The sequence below is a fragment of the Drosophila montana genome, unplaced genomic scaffold, assembly GCF_035044405.1.
Source record: "Drosophila montana isolate Dmon_TW-CO22-7 unplaced genomic scaffold, ASM3504440v1 contig_2178_1, whole genome shotgun sequence".
NCBI classification, from domain to species: Eukaryota; Metazoa; Arthropoda; class Insecta; order Diptera; family Drosophilidae; genus Drosophila; species Drosophila montana.
Genome location: NW_026997075.1, coordinates 862,970 through 886,777, shown reverse-complemented (window position 1 = coordinate 886,777; position 23,808 = coordinate 862,970). Strand labels below are relative to the sequence as shown.

Below are 23,808 nucleotides of genomic sequence, written 5' to 3'. Positions count from 1 at the left end.
TTGCTGTCTGTCACGATCTCAGAGACAGGGCATTACAAATTGATGGCTCTCACAGATTCTATGAGCTAGAACCTGGGGTTTTAGAATGTGGGAGAGATCTCTTTCGAAAGTACCCTACATTTTGTAATACTCTATTTTCGGTATATGCACATATTTAATTGCCATTTGTAGGCCGCGAAGAAACACTTGAGTTATTCATTTATTTCCCACATCTTGGGCAAGAAATGTCGTCCTGTTGGGAGTGTGCAGGGTATCTGCTAGTCTAACACACTCGATCAGGCCAGTCTTATTTGTTTCTCTGTTTTTTCGTTTGTTATTTTTATTTTTTTATTATTGCTGTTTCGTCTTTTTTTTTTTGCCTGCGGCTGCTGCTGCCTTTGCTGGCCATAAATTATGTTGGAAAAATTATGAACTGGCCAGAAACCGATACCGAAACGCTTGAAAATTGCATTTACATATTGTGTTAAATATTTAACACTTCACTGTGTTTGTGTGTGTGTGCGTGCATGTGTGTGTTTTTTACACATTTTAATTAGCTGCATTTTATTGCCATGCACAACCCCCCGCCGCGTACCTCATTAGTTGTCATGCACTCAATAAATGGCCGCAGCGATGCATCATTTAAGCCTTCATTAGTTTATCGGCCAAGCGCCTGGTAAAAGTTATTAGCGACAGTTTAAAATTAAATTGCTGGCCTTTTGTTGTGTGCGAGTGTGTGTGCGAGTGTGTGTGTGTGTGTGTGTATTAACATATTCATTTGGAAGTTAATGAACTCGTCAATTAGTTAGCCATTGTCTGAGGCACTGATAAATAATTTCAATTTTAACTTTTTTCAGCTTAAAGTTTCAACTACTTATTTGTAAGCAATTATTCACTTTATATTCACATGCACTCACAGTCGCAGACGAGTGAACCTTAACCCCTTAGTGCGCCAGCCTGACATCAACAGTTGCCCAACAGTTGTTCAACTCAGCTATGACTTGACGTTTAACACAAAACGTTGCGCTGATGACTTTTTGCCTTTTAGCAACACTGAATCCTTCCCCTCCCACCTCCTTCCCCCTCACCGAGTTACCTCTCCCAATTCGGCTGCTGCATATTTCTGTTTCTGTTTCTGACTTTCTCAAGCAATTACTATTTAATTTGCGCAAGCATTTTGCGCCAACTGCGGCGCATCACGACGTTGGCGTCGTTGGCAGTGGCATTTGCCACGCCCCTTAACGGCTACTCCTTTTACGCCCAGCAGCTGCTGTTCATGTTTTTTGTTGTTTTGCTGCTTTGCTTCAGGTCTGCATCTTTCTCATTTTTGCCGCTTTTGACTTTTGTTGTGCGGTCTTGTTCTTTGGATACCCTGTAACCGCTAGCAATGCTCTAAATGGCATGCCCATAATATAGGTGTTATGTATAAGGAGTACATATACATTCATATATATATGTTTCTATGTATTTGTTATCATTGTCATAAACATGTCAGCTTTTCCAATTTTGATTTGCTTTACGTTATTAATCGAGCAGAGGGTATCCCTAGTCGGTCACACTGTGCTTAAGCGACTGCTTACTTGTTTTTCGTTTTGGCAGTTTCGATCTTGTCTACGTTGCTGACCGCAAGCCGCTTAACAACAACAGCAACAACAACAACAACAACAAGAACGGCGAGAGGCTGCCCCCACGCGAATCTGTGGCTGGACATTCACGCGTTTCGCTGGTCTCGGATTCCGTGTTGAGTCTGTGTGTTGTTGGTGAGCAGGGGTTGGTGAAGTGGTGAGCGGGGCGGTCTTCACCGCATTCATCTACTTTAGTCATGTTTTATGGCTCTTTTGGCTTTATAATTTGTCCGACAGCTGCGCCACAAAAGACGAGGGCGATGCGGCCACCGCTTCCTCCTCTACCCCCCCCCCCCTCCCCTTCCACCACTGCCACACTACGCCCCTGAACTAACTAGTTCTCAGGTTATGGGCAGGCTGCTGAAAACTTCAAAGCGTTTTCGCCTTTTTTGGGCACATTTTGGGGTTTGGTTCTCGTTGTTTTTGGAGGTTGCTCCAATTAGTTGCCAAATGTTTTCTTGTTAAATTCAAATTGCAATTTTATGCTTTTGACCAAATGTTGCTGTTGCCTTTGTTTTTGCTGTTGCTGTTGTTGTTGTTGTTGTTGTTGTTGTTGTAACCACAGCAAAGGCAATGGCAACAACACTTGGCTTCATTTAGTGCTTTTGACTAATTTATTAGTCTCGCCTCGTGATTAAATTAGATTTAACACACGGAAATTAACATATACGAATTTGCATACACTTATTTTATAATATTATGTTCGTGGCCTGGTGGCGCATGCCACGCCCCTAGTTGGACGCTTGTGTGGTTCTCATGCATATTTACATTTAGATACTCTGCACACAACTTGAAGGAGGGTATATTGGTTTTGTGCAGGCCATGCATGAAGATTTACCTCAATGTTCCACACCTAGATTTACCAAATTTTTGGCAGTTGACCCCTAGATTGAGCCAGTATATTATCAGGTTACAGTTTTAGAGCCAACTAATCTATCTTTATTTGCATTGCGGTGTACAGCGTATTTCGAAGTCGACCTCGCCCATTTGCAGGTTTGTACTTGTTTTTGTTTTTTATTTATTTTGCCCTAGTCAAGAAGGTTTTTATTCTCGGTTTTTGTTTATTTTTCAAGCATTTCGGTTTTAATATTTTTGTTGTCTCTGCTGCTGGCCAAACATTTTGTTTGCTTTGTTTTACATGGCTTTCTTTTTGTTTTGCTGGTTTGTTGTTTTCTCTGTTCTTTTTTTGTGTCTTTGCCACAAAGCAGGGCTGCCCCGTGGCAGTTACAAGTGAATCTTGACCGAGTCATGGCCGAATTTTGTATACTCTCCTGCAGTTTGCGCAAGAAGCTGAGCTGCTTTATTCAAGCATAATTATTTGTCCTATCTATTCAACTTTTTGCTTTGACTTATTGACTGACTGATCGACTGATTGATGAGCAACGCACTGCCCAAACCGTAAGAGCTTGCAAGCTCAAAAGTTTACCCTAAGAGATGTAAGTGCGAGCTGAGGCGGTTTTTAGGGCAGTTCCACCCGTATATGTAAATATGTATATATACATTAAAAATGATTTTCAAAGAGAGATCTATATATACACATTATATATATGTTTAGAAGATTTTGTACATCACATCCTAAGATAGGAAATGAGCTTAAATCTCTTTTCTATTTCCTTCCATCGATTTTAAACTTATTTTCAAATATCTTTGCTTAAACATCGCTCAGTTTTATATATGTTTCTGGTATTGAAATTGAATATACATATATATATGTAGAGATTTGTAGAGGTCCAAAAGCAGGACCTCAGATGAAAGGCCAATTTTTAAGAGTATTGAATCGTCGTAAGGATTACTGCTTTACTTCTCTGTTTGCATTGAGCTGTGCAAATTAAATTGCAAATGTGTCTTGCTTATACTAACACACACACACACACACACACACACACTGTTTGCAGCACTCACTCGTTTCATTCATGGAACTAAAATCCAGGCAAACGCTGACGCCGCCAATGCCGCCACAGCAACAACCAAGAACCAGCAACCCGACAACAACAACAACGAATTACACACACACACACACACTCATCCATAAATATGCACACAGATTGCAGTTGCTTTTGTTTTATTGTGCGCTATCCTTTTACTTATGCTCTGTACTGCACCCCTCATCTGTGTGTGTGTGTGTGTGTGTGCTTAGCTGCAAATTGCAATTAGTGTTGACTTATGTTGAAGTCATCGTGCACCAGTTTCAGTTCATCCCCTGACAACAGCTCGCCCCATCCACAGCCTGGCAACCGTTCCTGCCCCTGCCCCTGCCCCTGCCACAGCGCTTCTCCTTTAGTGCCTCCAGTTGATCTCTTGTTGTAATTGCTGCACTCGTTGCTTTTGTCGTTGTTGTTGTTGCTAATTCTCGACGCCATCGCCATGCAATGTGTGGCACATAAAAAGGCATTTGCGGCTGCAGCCGAGTGCTGTTAACCAACTGCCAGGCAGTTGGTCAAAACCAAATGTGCACAAATGGCGAGATTTACCAATTTTAGTATTTTGGCACAGACTATAGGCGACGCACCCACCTCCACCCCTCTTCCACCCATCAGCCTCCTTCGAGCCACACTAGACCTTCATTTGTTAAAGGCCGAGAACAACTTTTAATTTCCAACGTTCATAGTTGTTGCTTTGTGCCAAATAGTAACAACAACAACAACAACGTTCATTAAGTTAATTCAAACAATTTAAGATTTTACAATTGGAGTCTTGCAACTGCCCAATACTCCTTTGCCAGTGTGAACAGGCGTACAAGGGCGTGGCATAAACATTTTTATATTAAGAGAGTTGGTTCGAACCGTGAACCGAACCAGCGACTATTCTTGCGGGGAATTTTAATATCCAATAAAGATATAGATATAGATATAGATATAGATATAGATATAGATATAGATATAGATATAGATATAGATATAGATATAGGTATAGATATAGATATAGATATAGATATAGATATAGATATAGATATAGATATAGATATAGATATAGATATAGGTATAGATATAGATATAGATATAGATATAGATATAGATATAGATATAGATATAGATATAGATATAGATATAGATATAGATATAGATATAGATATAGATATAGATATAGATATAGATATAGATATAGATATAGATATAGATATAGATATAGATATAGATATAGATATAGATATAGATATAGATATAGATATAGATATAGATATAGATATAGATATAGATATAGATATAGATATAGATATAGATATAGATATAGATATAGATATATTTAGGGTTTTCTTTATACAGGGTGTTACGCAGTCGACAATTGCACAAAACTTGAATACCCTGTTGTTGGGTAGAGTTCTGTTGCCGAGTTGCTTGAGCTTCAGCATATTTTGAGCTGCTGCTGCGAAAAAACTTCATTTAAAAGCAATTTGAAAAGTGTGGACAGGGGGACAGTGGGGGCCCCCTTATGGCAAATGCAACGTTGTTGCTGTGCTTGTGCAGGTCGTTTGGCATGTAAAACTGCCCTAGAACTAACCACCCCTCCCACCAGCCCCTCCCCAACGTACGGTTCCCTCAATGCCGCTTGGCCACAAAATGTTTTTAAATTCACATAAATTAAAGGCACGGAAAAACTATTAAAGCGTTTGTCGTGCCCGCTGTGTGTGTGAATATGTGCATGTGTGTGTGTGTATTTATATGTGTGTGTTAATGAAGAAAAATAGATGAGTGCTGTTTGAGGTGTGCGAGGCGGCGCTCGCATCCGCAGACTGTAAAATAGCAGCCGAAATGTGCTTAACATTTTATGTCTCCTCTTCTATTCGGGTGTACAACTGTGTGTGCGTGTGTGTGCGTGTGTGTGGTTGTTTGTGCTACTGTTAGCAGCTGCCCCCCTCCCCCTCACCAGGCTCCACCTAGTCAAACACTTCAGCATTGCTTCTAAGCAGCAGGGTTCCAACAGCAACAAATTCATTTGGGGGCCAGCATTTGATGGCCCTTTTCATGCCCTTCCCAATATGGTATTCTGATTTCGTTGCTTCATGTGCAACCCATCAAAATATACACATTCGAGCTCGTATTACGACAGATTACTGCAGATAGTCGTGTTAGTCGGTCTATAGCCAAGTAAACTAGTCAGATTCACAGCTGATATAAATCTGAATAGCAACAAGAATTGTCCGATTGTCAGTGTTGGATAACGCTCTGGCTTATCAAAAAAAATTTGTTTAATTTCGAATTTGGTAGGCAAGTCTTGGCAAAACCCTTTAGTTGATTCAAAATTTCCCAAAAAAAAATCTGTTTCATATCGCAGTAGCAGAAAACATGATTAAAAAATATTTTGCTGCTAAAATTTTGGCCTAAAACTGCAAGTGAACGAGTCCAAAATAATTTGTATGTTCTTCTAGCTGCCTTTACCTCATATGCTCGTAATACGACATCGTTTATTGCTCAACAAACAAAAGAGCATTTAATAGTCGGCACTCGCAGCTATTTATTTTATTTTCTGGCTGCTGTTGGTCATAGTTAGGTGTTATTGTTGTTGTTGCCGTTGTTTGTAAATAAGTTGCAGCGATTTGTCGCCTGTCCGACCTGCTCGACCCCAACAGGCTCACACGCGCACATACACACGCACACACACATGTACAAGGGCGTTAATTACTTCCAATTGGAATTTTGGTTAGTTTATAATTTGCCATGCCCATTTTTAATGGCCGACAAATTGATGGCCTCTTTTAACAAAGGCACTTTATGCCAGAAGGAGGTGGGGAGGGATGGGTAGGGGGAACTAAGGCGTTGCCATGGGCAGTGGAAGGGGCTGCGGTGCAGCACTGTGTGGCAGCTGCAGCTTTGCGGGGATTTGCAATGCGCTCCCCGCAATTTGAAGCCATTTGAATTACGTGTGGTCAGCTGGGTCAGTAAGCCAGCCAGGCAGAGGGGGGACGGGGTGGGCTGCCTCCTGGGCAGTCAGAGTGCCAGCTAGATTGCCGTAGCTAAAAGGCAGTTAAAAACTGCGGCACGTAGCCAATGGCAATGGGCGCGCGAAAGCGTTGCGATGACTGCGAATGAAAAGCCAGGCAAATAAAGGCGGCCAGAAAAAGGGCCAAAGCGCTTGGACCAGGGCAAGGTAAGAGGCGGGCTGAGCGGCATGGCCAGTTAGCACAGGGAGAGAGCGAGTGTGTGTGTATGTGTGTGTAGAGAGAAGGGGTGGGGAACGGTGGGAGGCAGACAAGCAATGCACAGATTCGATTACACTGAGAGCATGTAGAAAAGCGAGTGCTTTCGAGCAGGTATGATAAGGGGCACGGTTGGGCAGGCAGTGGGGCGAGAGGCGGTAGGTGTTGGAGCATAGACCGCAAAATCATGCGGCTGCGTTAGTTTGAATGCAACAACAACAACAACTACAACAACAACTACAACAACAACATAAAGCAACAGTCAGCAGTAGCAGTCAGCAGCAGCAGCAGCAGCAGCAGCAGTAGCAGCAGAGTTAGCTTCCAAAGCATTTTCTGATTCCGTTTCCGTTTTATTTTCACATTTTGTTTAATTCATTTTTTCTCTCTCTCTCTCTGTGCTTTGGGGTTTTTACGCTTTGCTTTGACTTGGCATGTACCAAAGGTGGGTTGCGTTGGGGAGGGCCTGATGGAGGAAGCGTTGGTCGTGTTGCGGCTCAGCAGGAGGCTGCGGATTTGGGGCGTTGGGGTGTTCGGTTGCCGTTGCACTTCATTGAGCCGTGCAAGTGTTAAAAGTGTTGCAAATTGCGTGGTTTTCATGCCACTGCCACTGCATCAAATGACGCTGGCAAAAGGCAACGTGGGAACCTCCTCAGTTTGAGCCGCAGAGAGATCAGCCATGAGAAATATATACATTTATATATATAAGCATATTTATTGTGCAAATGTCAGCTGGGCTTGCGAGATTGCAGCATTTCATGGTCAAAGAACCGACTAATTGAACGTTGAGCTGTCATTTTAAGATTTTTAAAGCACAAGGATCTAGCTTTTAAGAGGCGAGTTTGAACTCTGCGTCGGACTGGGCGAATAATCTTCGAATTATGCTGAATGAAAAACATGGCTTTACATATGACGAAATTGTGAATATGGGCGGAGTTATAGAAGAAAGTGACAAGCTCGTTCTGTGTTGGAGATACGAGCATTTCAATTTGGAAGGACGTAGAGCGGACGGGCATAAGGAAGGGTAGACATATGGACGATCATAGTTAGATCCTGATCAGGAACATATTTACTTTATGCGATCATATAAGACTCCTTTGCACTGTTATAGATATTTACAAAACCAAAAGCAATACCTTATCCTTTGCGACTGCCCTCCGGTCAATTTGTCAGTTAAAATTAGATCCTTTCTTCGCAAATATTTGAGTACATAAATTCGTTTACACACCTTCATTTCATTACCTGTTCCGCGCTTTCACCAGCTAATATCACAGGTCGTGGAATATTCTCAATCCTGGCCCTCGCTGCTGGCCAACTCTAACTTAACTATCTCGCATTCAGCTGCAACATTATCTGACTTGTTTTGCTGCAGCTACATAAATATGCGAATAAATTACTTTGTGCTTAACCCAGTGCCCGATAAATTTCCAGTGTTGGCAACTGCAGCAGAATAACGTTTTACATTGCTTAAAAGGCAACAAAAGAATTTCCCAGGTAAAGAAAATTATATGAATTATCGAGGAACTCTCTAATGCCAAAAAGTAAAAAGTGGACGTCGTGTGCTTACTCCTAAGGGTTTATTTTCTTTAACAATACTGACGGCCGTTTATCTGCAATTCTTTTACAGCACTTAAGAAAATATACTAGTTGCAAGTAATATATCTATTATACATATCTGAAATATCGGGGATGGAAAGGGTTCTGCTTATTTATAACGAATTAATAACCCATCAAGCATTTTATAATAGTTTCTCTTTATTACATTCTTAAATTTACTTAAATTACTGAAGCTTTGAATTATATTTTAATTATGGCACAGTTTACCAACACTACTTGACTGTATTAAGCTCTTGCGCACTAATTAAAATTCCCATTGTAGTTTGGCTTTGGCATATCTTTGCTTTTGACTCGAATTCCTTGCATTCCTGACCAGAACAACAAATCACATTCATAATCTTAACCCCCCAACCTGCCATTATCCCACCGCTTGAACATTCCAAAAACATAATACAAAATTAAGTACAGTCTGCGCTGGAGTTGGGAGTCGACTGAAGTTGAATGAAGTCGAGTCCTGGCACAAAGGACACTCATTATGCATTCCCATCAGCTCTCCCTCTCCCACTCCCACTCCCTTTCTCTCTCTCTCTCTCTCACTCGCTCGTATCGCTTTCTCTCTAGTTTTTTACGCTATGCTATTTTTTAAATAAGCAACTGTTTTTTGCATACTTTCAGGCGCGCCGCCAACAACAAACTGCAACAAAATGTAACCGCAGCAGATCCGCCAACATTTTTGCTCCCCTCCCCACCAACAGGCATGCCACGCCCCCTCGACGATGCCACATTGTTGTGGTTGGCATATAAAGTGTTGCATTTTGTTTTGTGTTCCAAGCGATTCGCTCGCAATTCGATGCTCCATCTGCGACGCCACACACCCGCAGCCCGCTGCCTGCCCCCCGCCCGCTGCCAGGCCCAGACATATGAGCCGCAATGATTCTTGTTGCATATGTGCAACAACTTAACTGCCAGCTGATAGCTGTAGCTGTAGCTGTTACTGAGCAATGGCCGCCGTTAACTCGCGCAATTTGTTGCAAGTCAGCCAAAGAAAAAACCCAGCCAAACCAAAGCAAGCCTAGAACTATCCGATTCGAACCGAGCTGAGCGTTGTCCTGGCTATTGTCCTGGCTTTTGTGGGCATGCTAAATGCGCACAGCTGTCGGGATTAGCCCGGGTACGGCACGAGATTGCAATGTAAACGCCGCGAATTAGTTCGAGCCGAAAACCGCCTCAACCACCCCCGAAATCGCACGAACACACACACGCACACACACATAAATGTAATAAAGAAATAAAATTGTGAATGGGGGCGCGACAAACAATACCCTTGGCCTGTGCTCGGCCACCATTTCCCATTTCGCGTTTCGCATTTCCATTTCGATTGCAGCCGCTGCCCAAAAACTCGGAAAACTCTGAAAATTAAACAGATGGCGCGCATTAGATGCGCTTCACTCGGATCCCCGGAGACCAAAAGAACACCCGCGACCAAAAACACCAAATCCAACAAAACATACACAAATATAACCCACAAACTTCCACAAAGCAGTGGACCACAATTGATTCAACTCAAGCTAAATACAGGTGAGTTTCTTGCTATAGTTCAAATATTATCAGGTTATTGATAAATTGTATTTGCTTACAGGTGAGTACAATGGCTTGTATTGAATTATATTTGCTTATTTTCTAATAATAACAATCTGGCTGGCTCAAGATCTGGCCAAGCCAAGACCTAAGGTAAGCAGCCTTTCATATAGCTCGCAGCTTAAACCAATTCCGAATTTTAACGAAAAACGGCATATTATATCTTGTATACTCTTATGACAGTTTATCGTTTATTTTTATTTGGGGCATTATTTCCAGCAGTATAATATGCCAATTTAAAAATATATGCATATTATTGCATCTTTTTAAAGAGTTTGCCTCACTGTGCAAGTGCTTAAGGCAACTGAATCAGAGACACGTCTTGTTTTTTCTAATGTTTATCTAATTATAATGTTCTAAAATAATATTTGTGCATTCATTTTAACCCATTATATTTTACTCTGGTTTTGTTTCACTGTGCGTAAGTTGAAACGAAAATTGTAATGCATATTCTTTTCTATATTGCGCTCAATAGTGTGTTACATTTACGGGCTGCACCTTAGCTCGAAAATGATTTAAATACGTTTATTTTTACGAAGTGACTTTTATTTTGCCATTGATTTCTTTCCATTTCGTTCCACTGTGCGCGAGCATGCAGTGCAAGTGGTTGGGTCACCGTTTCCATAACGAAATCGAAACAAATTGCTGGCGAATAAAGCAAATCTAAATATTAATGTGCGACTCAATGAGTTGGAAGCGGGTCGCGTCGCGTCGCGTTGCGTCGCAGTCGGGCACTTGGGTTTGGCTTTGGCCATAAGTTTCGGCCAGGGTTTGGGCATTTTTGGGGTAGGCCTCCGCTCGATTGCAGGTAGCGAGAGCATCGCGCCGCGGCTAGCCGATTCCTCTTTCAATATTTACTCTGCTTGGCTCGCGTAAATCTTTGGCAAAACCTCCCGCGGGCAGCTGGTCAGCCCGTGCCGGGGTGTGGTACGGGGGAGTACGGTGCCGGGACTTCAAATAATGGATGGCCGCGACCCAGCCGGGCAGACGTCGCTTGGAATTTCGTTCGACATAAATATTTTTATCACTTGCCTTTGCCGGCGCTTCGAGTTTGTTTGTTTCCGTTTAATTTTTTTGTAGCTTTCTTGTTGGGAAATGAAAGAACGGACACGGATGTGGACACGCTGAGCGAGTGGCTGCCCCGCCCAAAAAAAAAATACCGAAAAAAACAAAACTAATTCAAATTAAAGCCTTTAATCTCGGCGCTGAATCACGGCGACTTGTGCGTTAAATTAATTTGATGTTCCGTTTTAGCAAAAAGTTGGGCAGGGGCCAGAGAGATTTCTATGCTAATCAATATTCCGGAGCTGCAGCTAAATGGAACGTTTGAAAACTTCAGGTACTATGAATATGGGTGGATAATTGTTGGGAAAGTAAGAAATATAAATCCCAACGTCGACAACTTTTTGACAACAATTTTTATTAACAATAACAATTGAATTTCCATAAATGGTTTCTGACCGAGCGAAATGGGAAAAAGAACTTTTAGTCTGAAGGGGAACAAAAAGGATTCTTTCACCAAAAGAAATATTCATGAGATATGAGTCAGAAAAATATAAGAAGAGAAAAGTCAGCAAATCCAGACGAGAAATAAGTTTTAAATCGATATAACAAATAAAAATAAAATAAACTTTAGTAAAAGTCTTCCCAGTTTCCCAGTCGAGAGAGAAAAGGGTACTTTGGATTCGAGTATTTACATCTGGCAACGCTGACTCTTAAAAGCTTCAAGATCTGCTCAAGATTCACAATTTCAATAGCAATAGAAACTTGAGATGCGCGTGCCATAGCAGGAGCTGCATACAAAATGTCAAGTCTTTAGCTTTTATAGTTCCCGAGATCGCACGGACGTACGCACGGACGGATCGCATAAACATTTTGTCACCCGGAATGCAGCCGGTCGCAGTTCGGGCATATTTGTCTCCACAGATTCGTCTATGGCCCACGCACAGCTGCCGGCTTGTGGTTCATTTCCCAAATGCCAATTGCCCAGGAGATTTGGTCTATAAGCCATAAATTAGCACAGTCGCCAGAGCTGACGCTGACGCTGGCGCTGACGCTGACGCTGACCTTCGACTGCAGGCCGTGTTACCGTTATGTTATGGGGTTGACCCGCAACGTCGTGACAGAAGCGACGCCCTAACTTGATGTCGCCCCGCTGCGCATTTGTTTCTTTGATTAATTCTGGACGCTGGCCCACAAAAAGTTAATCGTTAGTAATTTATGGCTCTCTGTGGAGGCGAGACAGCCAAATAGCAATGGACATGGACATGGATATGGACATGGTGGGTAGGGGAGTGGACAGGGGAGGGGAGTGGAGTGGAGTGGGGGCAGATTGTGTCTGTGTGCGTCTGCAAGGTGCGGACAATGCTGAGCCAACAGCAAAGAACACAAATAATTGGTTTGTACAAATGCGGACACACTCGGATGACGCTGATGATGATGATGACGTCGATGATGATGATGGCATAAATGACCCGCTGACTTTGACAACAAATATGCCAGGGGGCGGCGGGGGTAGATCGCGGCACATTGCTGCGACACGATTCGATTGGAATCGATTGGATTGGTTGTGCAGCTGGTCCTGCCACACGCCGCCCGCCGCACGCCGCACGCTGCATGCCACACGTCGAGGCATTCAAATGCGCCATCCAAGTGTTGAATTAAGCACTAAAAATGCAAGGCGAAGAATGCCGATGACGTCGGCGTCGTCCACTGGCACTGGCACTGGCCATGGCCATGGCCATTGGCAACCGAATGCTCCGCTCCCTGGCGCTGGCAGAATGCATTGAATTCGAGTTCAATGCGCTTCAGGAGTAGTGCGAGCCGGACAATGCTCGCAATTGAAAGCGCCACTCGACGGGGCCGAACAACAGGGCGCACAACTGTCCGACCTAGCAAACGACAGTGAATGCCAGCTATGAGGAATTCTGTGGCTTGACGAGGACTACTCAACAAATTGCCGCACTTTTCCCAAATTAAGTTCAACTACAGCACAATAAAAACCCTTTAAAATATATGAAATACTCAGTTCCACCCGCAAGCGTGGAAAAATATCGGAATTCAGCTGTATGCAACTTTTTTGCTTACCAACCGATCCGCCTCAAACTCAGCTTCAAAGTTCTTTGTTCAAATTAAGCTAAGATGTTTTTCACTATTTCATATAATTCACCTCCCCTCGATCATATTTGTAGCTCAAAGTATCGGGCTCGGACTCAATGGCAAGAATCTCTTTCGAAATTCAATTCACAAGTGTTTCACTCTTTTCGAAAATTTCACGCCTGCTCGTGAACAAGGCGTGTAAAAGTTTGTATGACTTGACATTCGTTTGCTTAGCTCTAACTAAAACTTAATTATATTCACAAATTTTCTGAAATTCACAATTTAATTCGGAATAACTTTCTCAAGTGTGGAAAACAGTTTCTGGATTGAGCGCAAAAGTTTTCTTATGTAATTAAATTGAAGAAACTGAGCTAATGTATATGCAAGTTAAGGTGGGATAATACTCTGAAACAAATGTTCATATATGTATATGGATATATATATTTATATGGATAAACCAATTGCAGTGGCATTTTATTGCCAGTCCTCGTCGCATATTGGGGGCAATGGCATTTTTTTTATGGGACATAGGGGATGGCGTTTTCTATGTACTCACTTTTGCATTCGTTGGCATCGTTGTCGGTGGCACGTCCCCAGGGTCGATCGAAGTAGAAGGGTTTGCAGCGCTCGCACTCGGGTCCGGCGGTGTTGTGCTTGCAGGCGCAGGTCATGGCCAGCTTGGCGCTCAGCTGCAGGGCGGAGGTGGTGCGTCCAAAGTGGACGCTGTGCAGCGAGGCGGGCATATCGTCGTCCTGGCCATCGTCCGCGTCGGCATGCACTGAGCCGGGGCCGGGGCTGGTCGCAATGCACTCGGAGGCGTGGCCATTGCACTTGCAGCGTCCGCCGACAGCGAAATCGGAGACGGCGTAATGCTGCGAGACGGAGAGCAGTTGCTGTATGGCGGCGGCCGCGCCGGAGTTGTCCGAGGATGTGCCTGATTTGGTGGGCGGTGTTGTTTTGGGCGTGGCTGACGGAAGCGGCGGTGCGGGCGGGGTGCTGACCGTGAGCTTGGTTTGGAAATGCTTCTCGTAGGCGCTGCTCTTGTGCTTGGACTGGCGCTTGCTCTCGCCATCGTTGGCATAGTCCAGATGCAGTTCGTCATCGAGCTCGAGATGCTTTTTGGGCTCCTCGTACTCCTCCTGGTCGTAGCCGGCGCTGTCGTTGTCCTGCAAATTGTAATCGTACTCGTCCTGCTCGTCCAGCTCATGTCCATCCAGTTCCTCCTCCTCCTGGCTGGCGGTCATCTCATCGCTGAAGCTGTTCGCATTACCCTTGACCTTGGCCCGACTGAGCAGCAGCTGCGGCGGCAGCTCCAGACGATGGAACACCACACGTATATCGGTTGCCGTCACCCAATCCTGCAGCACCAGCGACGCGTCCAGATCATTGGCCGACGGACGACCCTCGAGCGTGTTGAAGGCGAAACGCTGTGCGGCGCCGCCAGTTGCCCCATCGTGCTGCGAGTTCATGCAACGTGCCTCCTGCTCATTAAATTTGCTGATCTTGGCGCGATCGGCACGTCCGTAAAACTTCTGGCACTGCGAACTGTAGAACTGGAAGGGCTGCCAGGTTTGGCCAAAGTCCGAGCTCTTATAGATGGCCAGCGAGTCCGGCCTGGGTGATTTGGGGCAGAACGAAAGCGATATGTAGGTCAGCTCGTACTTCTTGCCCAGCGACAGAGTCAGGGTGACATTGTCCGGCGGCGCTGTATCTGGATCGTGGGGCACATTCACGCTGCCGGAACGCCAGCAGGTCACATTGCTCGGATTGTTGAGATCCGTCAGCGCAGCAGCACCATAACGACCATGCTCCGACTTATCGCAGAGCCGACACTCGCCGGCGCTGCCATCGCGCTGCAGCTCACAGAAGCGCTCCGGATGCTGGGCGCCGCAGACGCTGGAGGCCTGCACCGGATTGCCGTAGGCGGCATTCACAAAGCTGGGCAGGCACTTGCGCGGCTTCCCCTCAAAATAGCACGGATCGTTGGCATTGATGTTGATGCCGGCGGCGGCGTTGGCCAAGCATGCGGCAAGCAGCGCGCCCAGTTGCAACTGCAACAGCGGCAGCCTCATCCTTGAGTTGTTTCCTAGGCCAATTGCGATTTGAATTCCGCAATGTCGCCCCTCTTTTCTCTCTCTCACTCACTCACTCTCTTTTATATATGTGTCTCTGTCACTCGCGAGGATCAATGCGCGTACGAAGCAAGCACAAAACAAAAACAACAAAAACTCGCAACACGCAGCACGCGGCACGCTGGACGCTGAGCGGCGGCGTCACTGAGTCTGGCACGGCGGCCGCATGCAACAGCTGCCGCTCCGATTGCCGATTACAAATTCGGTTTCTGTTTCACTGTCTGCTGTGGATTCTTCTATGCTCTTTCTTTCTCTCACACACACACACACTCTCGCTGGCTGTAACTGCCACTTGTTCTGGCGCCTGCTGTGGGCTAAGAGACCGCGATGCGATTTGCGATGCAACTCGGTCAACGGCCAGCGTTGTTCTGTTTTGTTCACGTCCTCGTCGCGTATCCTGCAGGCGAGGCGACAACAAGCCAAATGATTTGTTGCTGTTGTGTTGAGTTTCTTTGCGCTTCGATTCGCTTCTGCTCTGCGCTTCGCTTCGTTTCGTTTCGTTTTTTGGTCTCGGCCAATTCACCACTGCATGTTGCGGATGCTGCTGCGGCTGCTGGCCGCAAATGTTGCTACAACACACCAACACACCGAAAAAAAAATGCTAACAAAATTTATACGACACACATACGCGCGTGGGCTGTGCGCCAAGCACGAGCACAAACAACGACAACAACAAATACACACACACAAAAACACGCTTTGCTCGTTCGCTGTTCGCTTTGCGTCGGCTTCGTTGTTCACCTGGCAAACGTTTGTCAGTTACTGAACGGCCGCAGCATCTCGGGCCGGTCGCTTGCCGGCTGCTGTTGCTGGCGCTGTCGCTGTCGCCGTCGCTGCCGTTGTCGTCCGTTGCTTGTGGGCCGCAACACACGCTCTCTTTGTCGCCCTCACGCCCGCCCTCTTTCTCTCTCACTCTTTGTCTCTTGCTAAGTTTTGTGCACTGTGTGGCGCTGCTGTTGGCATCGCTTCAATGCGCTGCACAGTGGGCAACAAGTGTGTATATTGAAATGAAAAGCCATGTGACATTTGCATATCGTACCTTTGCTTGAAGAAATATTTGTTTCATCTTTTATTATATATATTACATACTATTCACATTCATATATATTAATTGCATATTTTTCCTACCAAGCAATGGTCATTTACGAGTGTTTTGGAATATGACAGTCTTTAAGTAACTGAGCGAATTGTGCATATATACGTGAAATTAACAAAATACAACAAACATACATATAGTTAATGCAACTCTTTTAAACTCAAACCTTTGAATAAAGTATGTCGTGGTTTTGGGCCTGTCATACCACTGTGCGCATTGTGGATGTAGGTTTTGTGGATGCTGCTGCTTAGCAACATTTGTTGCCCAGGCACATGTTGCTAATGGCATTTGTTGCAAACATTCGATGCGTGTTTATTTTGTTGCTGTTTTTGTTTTTTGGCAACCTGCCCAAACTCTAGCCCAGACAATTTGAATTAGTTGACTATGACTGTGGCACAGGAAATGTGAAATCGTTTGCTGATATATGCATTTGTATGCATGTGTGTGTGTGTGTGTATTGTCAGTCCATTTAAGCGCGCGTCTTCGCCTTAACCTCAATTCGGGCTGCGCTTTCAAAACTTCCGCTGTCATGAATTCAATTCAATTCATTTCATTCAGAATGCAAAACGCCGACAAATATGCCGCGTCAGACGTCGACGCAGACGCAGCGTCGCCGCGACGCCGGGACGCCTGCGCAGCAGCACACTCTTATTGGCAGTTAATGCCGCCAGCGCGCCAAAAGGCATGCTCCACTCGGACACCCCGCCAGCCACCGCCGCACCCCTGACCCATACGCACTATCAGCCTTTTCTTAACTTTTCTTTACTTTTGTTTTCTTTTCTTTTTTGCTCTCTTTGTCGCTGTGGTGTCATCTGCAATTTGTAAGGCCGCATTACGCAGTCCCTAAATGCGGCTCCCTCTCCCTCCCCCACTCTCTCTCTCTCTCTCTCTCTCTCTCTGCCCCCTTCACTTCGCTGCACGCATTTATTTATCGCTTGTTACCTTTTGGGCCTGGGAACGTGCCCAAGCTGCGACGGCCGTCGCTTTGCTTCCGTTTGGCCGCGCGACTGTCCAACGGCTTGCAGCAGCCCCCCTTCGCCCGGCCAGCTCCTTGCTCTGCCCCCTTGCCACTTGTCCCGACTCCTGACCGCCTTTTTCGGTCGCCTTTTGATTTATTGTTTTTGACATTTTGTGCGTCGTCTGCGCTTATTTCTCGGTTTTCAGTTGCTTTTCGAGTGGTTCCCAACAATTCGACTCGTTATGTTTTATTTATAACGGATTTGTAGCCGGAGCTCGCTTTGTTTATAAATATTTATGTGTGTGAGCTGCGGCTCATGTGTGCGCCCAGGGGGGTTGGGTTGCGTTTGGTTGGGTGTTGTATAGGCCTTGTATGGCAAAGCGGTTAGCGGTAAACTTTTCGGTCTCTGGGCTCCTGTCAGACCCCATCAGCGTCCAAGCTGGCCAGCTATGAAGCGTATTTGACCCGTGGCTGTGACTTTTGAGCCGGGTTCGCAATGGAATTTTAATTTCATTTATTTACGTGCGCCTAGTTGCGCCCCAAATTGGATCCGATTCCAGCTCCATGCCGGGCGCAGCTTTAACTTTCAGTTTCACCTGCGAGCCAGGCGACTTTATCAGCTGTTTGATTCACCAACAGCCAAAGCTAAATAAATGCTTGCAACTTGCAACGGGAGCAGCTGCAACGTCTAATTATGACGCCAGCCAGCTACGCGTAGCGCACCGCGCTGATGGTGCCGCTAGATGCTGTGCCAGTTGCACTTGCAACGCCAGCTGCGGGCGCCTAACACTGGGCGTGGCAGGCGCACAGCCACTGCCAAGCAAAGTGCCCGCACTTGACGGACGATAATGCTTGCGTTGCTCGCAGTGAGAGCCAAGGCGGCAACTGCAACTGCAGCTGCAGCTGCAGCCGACTTAAGTGAAATTCTCTTTTGGGGGGCGTGGCTGTTTGGCCGTTTGCCAAATCAAAGAGTGCAGCTAACTGTACATTTTGTGGTCAAACTTATTTCACGACGACCTCTCTCTGCGATTCTCAAGCGGCAAAACGAAAACCAATTGTGCCTGCGCTGAGTTGGCCGAATGTGAAAGAAATTTTGAGTTGAAAACATCATCAGAATATCGGTTGAGTTTTGATAAAGCTCCAGAAGTAATGATATAAGGTATAAATTCTTTTTTTCATACGTACTCTGTGCCCACAGAGAAAAGTATCATATAGGCTATGGGCAATGTCCTTTTGAATGCATTTCTTTGACAATCTTAAGAAAAGACTCTTAAAACTTGGCATATAACTCGTCATATACAGGTCTCGCTCCCCTCTCTCACATAGCTGAGATCCCTGATAGACACAATACCTTTCTTATAAGATATATATATCCTAGAATTATATATTTTCTTAAAATATAGCCATGATTTTTGAAGGGAGTCAAGGGAATAAGAAGGCGCTCAGTTTGCGATTTGAGTGTTGGTAAACGCGCAAGTATGTTGCGGCAGTTCGATATCACACTCACTTGATCCCTTTCTCATGATGCACTTCAAGGCACATATTTCTTTGAGTGTAGGCAAATATGCCCAAGTCGTAATGCGTGATTAGTCATGGGGTTTGGCTGTTTGTCTACTGCTGCTGCCACTGCAACTGGTATCGGTCCCTGTGATGCTGCTGTCTGTGTGATCCCTTGCATCCACTTGCGGCAACAACAACAACTCCGCGGGGTGCATGCAACAATAAAATCAAACGAATATCGACAGGCGGCCAAACTGAAGCCGCAGTTCGCAGTTCCAGCAGTTCCTGCAGTCGCCGTGTGAGTCTGCCGAAAGTCAAAGTCAATGTCAGTTTGCTTATTGCCGCCTCGACTTCTGTTTACAGTCGCTGCCGTTGCCGTTGCAGTTGCACTTGCAGTTGCCGTCGCAGTCGCTGCGGCAATTAAGTCAAACAACTGCAGCAGGAAGTTGTCGCCCCATTGCCTACGCCTGCGCCCCCTCCCGCTCCCGCTCCCGCCACCGCTCCCGCTGCTGATCCTGCTCCTCATCGTCGCTTGTCAAGTCAATTGGTTTGCCACCACAACAATATTAATGCAGCCTACTGTTGCCACACCGCTGCCCCTGGCCACGCACTCGCCCGCAACCTTATGCACACCCTGCCCCATCTCTGGCTGCCTTCACGCTGCGTTGCCCGCTTGGTCTTAAGTAAATATTTGGCCTACGTGCCCATTACGTGATTTTCCGATAGTCTCTAGTCGAGCTGATGTTGATGTGCCTGCTGCACTTGAGATGCAGCGTCAATGATGAGCATGATGATGCTTCTGCTGCCGCTTCTGCCTCTGCTGCTGTTGATGCTGCCGATGCTGCCTCACCCACTTGACATGACCAACGAGCACGGAGAAAGACAGAGGAGTAAGGAGTCGGGGTAAATGTGTGGACTTAAGAACTGCTTCTAAATGCCTCAATGCACCTACGAACAGACTTTCTCACTCTCTCCCTCTCTCCCCCCCCCCCTCTCCCTCCCTCTCTCTCTCTTACTCTCAGCAAGATTCACCCGGAAGTTAAACCTGCCGTAAATTAATATTGTCTTTTCCAATTCATAAAATACCAGAAATTCTTTTTGTTCTACAAATTTGTACTATCCATTTTCTAGTGGTAAAAAAAAAAGATGATGCACAGCTTCGAATCCGGAATTACAATTCCAATTCAACTTAACAATAAAGCAAAGCTTAAGCCAAATCATAAACAAACTTATTTCAAAAGTCAAGAATGATTTAGTTCAAAATAGAAATTCTTTTGCAAAATAATAAATTACTTTGGCCCTAACCGTCGCATTTATCCAACCATATTTAACAGATGCCAAATTTTGCTTTGAGCTCAAATATATCCAGCGACTTGCATATGCAAATACTTATGACCTGCAATATTTTCCGTACAATGGGCAAATATATTTTAAAAAATTTGATTGTTTTTATTACAAAATTTTGAGTATGTGAAAGACATTTTCTCTTCTGATATAACTTATCTCTATATATAAAACTGTTTGTCCTAACTGACGGACTGACTGACTGACTGACTGACTGACTGAGTGACTGACTGACTGACTGACTGACTGACTGACTGACTGACTGACTGATTGGTGATCAACGCACAGCCCAAACCGTAAGAGCTAGGAAGCTGAAATTTTCACTGTAGTTACCTTATGTGATGTAGGTGCACGTTAAGACGGGCTTTCGGGAAACTCCACCCGCAAGTGTGGAAAAATCGCGAAAAACTTTTGTATGTATCTTTTTTGTTTACCATCCGATCGGCCTCAAACTTATTTTCAAAGATCTTTGTACAAATTCATTTGAGGAGTGTTTCACACTTTTCGAAAAATCGGTTCCTTCTTGGTGGAAATGTAGGTCAAGGATTTCGTGGGTGACGTTTCGCACTCCAATTCGTTTCCAAAGATCTATAAGAAAAATCATTTGAGACGTGTTTCACACTTTTCGCAGAATACAAACTTTTTCGGGTGGAATGCGACTCAAAGATTTTTTGTGCGAACTTTTAAGTTGTGCCCGATTTGCTTCAAACTTATTTTCAAAGCTCTCAATAAGATCTTAATGAATACGTATTTCAGCGATTTGGGAAATTCCACCCGCAACAGTGGTAAATTGGCGGAAAACGGTTGTATGAAAGTGTTTTGTTTACCATCCGATCAGCCCCAAACTTATTTTTAAAGATCTATGTTCAAATTCATTTGAGGGGTGTATCACACTTTATGAAAAATCCGCTCCTCCTTGGTGCAAATGGGGGTCGAAGATTTGGCGTTCAAATTTATTTCCAAAGATCTATAAGAAAAATCATTTGAGACGTGTTTCACACTTTTCGCAAAATCTAAACTCCTTCGGTGGAAAATGCATTTCAAAGATTTTTTTGGTGAATTTTAAGTTTTGTCCGATTTGCATAAAAGTTATTTGATTCCCGTCCGATCAGTTTCAAAATAATTTTCAAAGCTTTTTGTAAACATTGATTTTATAACATACGGGCCACGGGCAAGGCCGGGCTATACCCGCTAGTATATTATAAATTTGTTTTATAAAACTTTGTTATATCCTTGGACGGTATTATAATTTATATAGCCAGACCATTCTGTCCGTCTGTCCTTCTGTCCGCCCGTCCGTCTGTCTGTTTCTCTCAGTCTTAAAGCTATCATCTTTCTGCTGCAGGCAGGATTTTTTTATATCTTGTTTGCCTAACAGAAATCATTAAAATTTTAGAGGTATTTTATTAGAAACCATAATTTCTATTGCGGACTTTCGCATAAGAATAATCTCTGAATGCTCGGTGTGGCATTTAAGGAATGACTACTGTTCCGAAATACTTCATACATATGGAAATCTACATCTTTTCCCGTTTTTTTTTTCTGTGCGGAAAGGGTGCTGTGGATTGGTGGGGCAGGGGGGTTTGTCGTATAGTAATTTTGTAATTTGTTGATTCAATATTTCCTGCAAATGAAAATGCCTATTTGATATGCTGTCAGGCGCAGAGGAAGGCAGCTCAACAGTTTTCGGGGCGCAATACTGGCAAACGAAATAAACGAGAAAATATCTGCATATCACTTTTTTGTTCATTAAGAGACGCCCACACGCACACGCACACGCACACAAACGCACACGCGCGCGCAGAGCTCAACCGCAGAGCCCAAAGTCAAGAGCTAAAACAACAGCAACAACAAGGATGTTACTGCCACTGCTCCTGCTCCTGCTCCTGCTACTGCTACTGCTGCTGCTGCTGGTATCCTGTTGCTGTTGCCATATAAAACTTTATGCTTCGTTAAAAATGATGTACAAATCAAATGCCAGAAGCAATTTGACAACAACAACAGCAGCAACAACTGCCACAACAATGCGCCGGAGACGGGTCCAGGCGAAGGATATGCCAATGTGGGCGGCAGCGGGGCGTGGGCGACGCTGCAGAGCCAGGGCCAAGGCAACCACGGCCAACGCAGCGAGAGCTGTTGCAAAAGGCAATGAACAAAATAAATAAATCATTTAAATGAAATAAATTACACACACACACACACACACACAGACGCACACACACTATTCAGCTGGGTGGGGTGGGTGGTGAAATGCCAGCCACAGGGCTCATTAGAAATACATAACAAACCCACACACACACACACACGCACACACACACACACACGAATAGAGAGCGAGCGAGAGGGAAAGCGTTAAGAAGCTTTCGAGCGTGCAGCAAAAACCAAAAAATTAAATATTTTGTGCAACAAATATTGTTGCTAGCGATGCGAGAGAAAACAATGCAGAAATGCAAAATTAAAACAAAAATCAAAATAATAAAAAGTGGAATAACATTTTTGAAAATTAATTGAAACCAAAAATGCAAACACGGCAAATAAATAAGCCCAACGGGCAACCGACAAGCAGCCAGAACAACAAAATGTTCATCAAATAAATATAAACCATAAAACGGAACGCTTCACATTTTACCATATGCGAAAAAGTTGTATATCATAATTTCCATATTTTCCGCCTGCCAGCTGGGCGCAAGTGCTGCACGGAGCTCGACCTCCAGGCTAGGCTATACTCAAAGTCCTGGCTATTGAAAAGTTCAGCTATTTACTTGTTCACTTAACTTTCCCATAGAAAACTCTCTGCTAATATGTTCATATAGAAATTCATAAAAAGAACAGTTCATTTGTATACTCTTTTAGAGGGTATCATAGCTTTGTCATGAAATTTGTGACGCATAGAGGAGACATAGGAGACATCTCCTGCTCCAGAGCTGATATAGCCAAGTCCGTCCGTACCTCCGTTTGTCCGTCCGCGTGTCCTTTCGTCTGTCCGTCTGTCCGTCGCCCGTCCGTCCGTCTGTCTATCTATCGTCTTGAAACTTTGCATAGGGGCGTCTTTCTCTAGCAGGCAGTACATATGTCGTAACCGGATGATAAGTCGAAGCTATACAAAGATCCACAGCTATGCAGCTTGGAAACTAGTTGGCATAGAAACAGACAGATGGACATGGCTATATACTACACCTCGACAAAAGGAAAAACGAAATTCCTGTTAACTCGCCTGCCAAATGGCTTTTCATCATCGTGTGCTGCGCCATGGGAAGTGACGAAAGCGATATAAAAGCGATATCAGGTGGAAAAAAACGCTTTCTGGGCTTCTGCGGTAAATAACTTTTTGCTGGGCCAACAGAGAAGTGCGCACACAAATAATCGAAACGCTTTAAAAATATGAACAGAAAGGAATTTCGTCACACTGAAGACTTCAAGTAGCCTTCCAGCAAATATCAAAGTCAAACAAATGCGAAGCGAAAACAACAGCAACAACAGCAACAACAACAACAACAACAACAACAACAACAACTGAAGTGGAGTCGAGTATTTTGCACTAAAAGCGAAACTACTTAGCATTTGGCATCAGGCAAAAACCGGAAGCGGAAAAGCCAGAAATGAGGTCAAGAGACAAAATAAGCTTCCGCCGGTGGCAGCATGTGTGACCCCCCACCCCCTTCTCCCATTTGCCAGGGACCCACCAACCCCTCTGCCCAACCGCCCACGCATCACTTAGAAAGGCAGGCTGAACTGCTTCCTGCCAGCTC

The 23,808-nt window shown here is 44.7% G+C and overlaps 2 protein-coding genes across 3 annotated transcripts in view; one reads left to right on the top strand and one right to left on the bottom strand.

The window, feature by feature from the left end:
* NetB (Netrin-B) overlaps nucleotides 1-15,899 on the bottom strand; it is a 65,661-nt gene extending 49,762 nt beyond the window's left edge. The window contains exon 1 of the mRNA XM_064680809.1: nucleotides 13,586-15,899. Coding sequence (XP_064536879.1) covers nucleotides 13,586-15,101 — 1,516 coding nt within the window. The 5' untranslated portion in view covers nucleotides 15,102-15,899. The remainder of the gene's footprint in view (nucleotides 1-13,585) is intronic.
* The window catches only part of LOC135427347 (uncharacterized), a 263,759-nt gene that overhangs the window by 114,055 nt on the left and 125,896 nt on the right, over nucleotides 1-23,808 (top strand). For both annotated transcript variants that reach the window (XR_010436037.1, XM_064680815.1), the window contains exon 3: nucleotides 8,968-9,870. Coding sequence is in view for 1 of the 2 variants with exons in the window: in XM_064680815.1 (XP_064536885.1) it covers nucleotides 9,731-9,870 (140 nt within the window). In the remaining variant the exon portion in view is untranslated. The remainder of the gene's footprint in view (nucleotides 1-8,967; nucleotides 9,871-23,808) is intronic.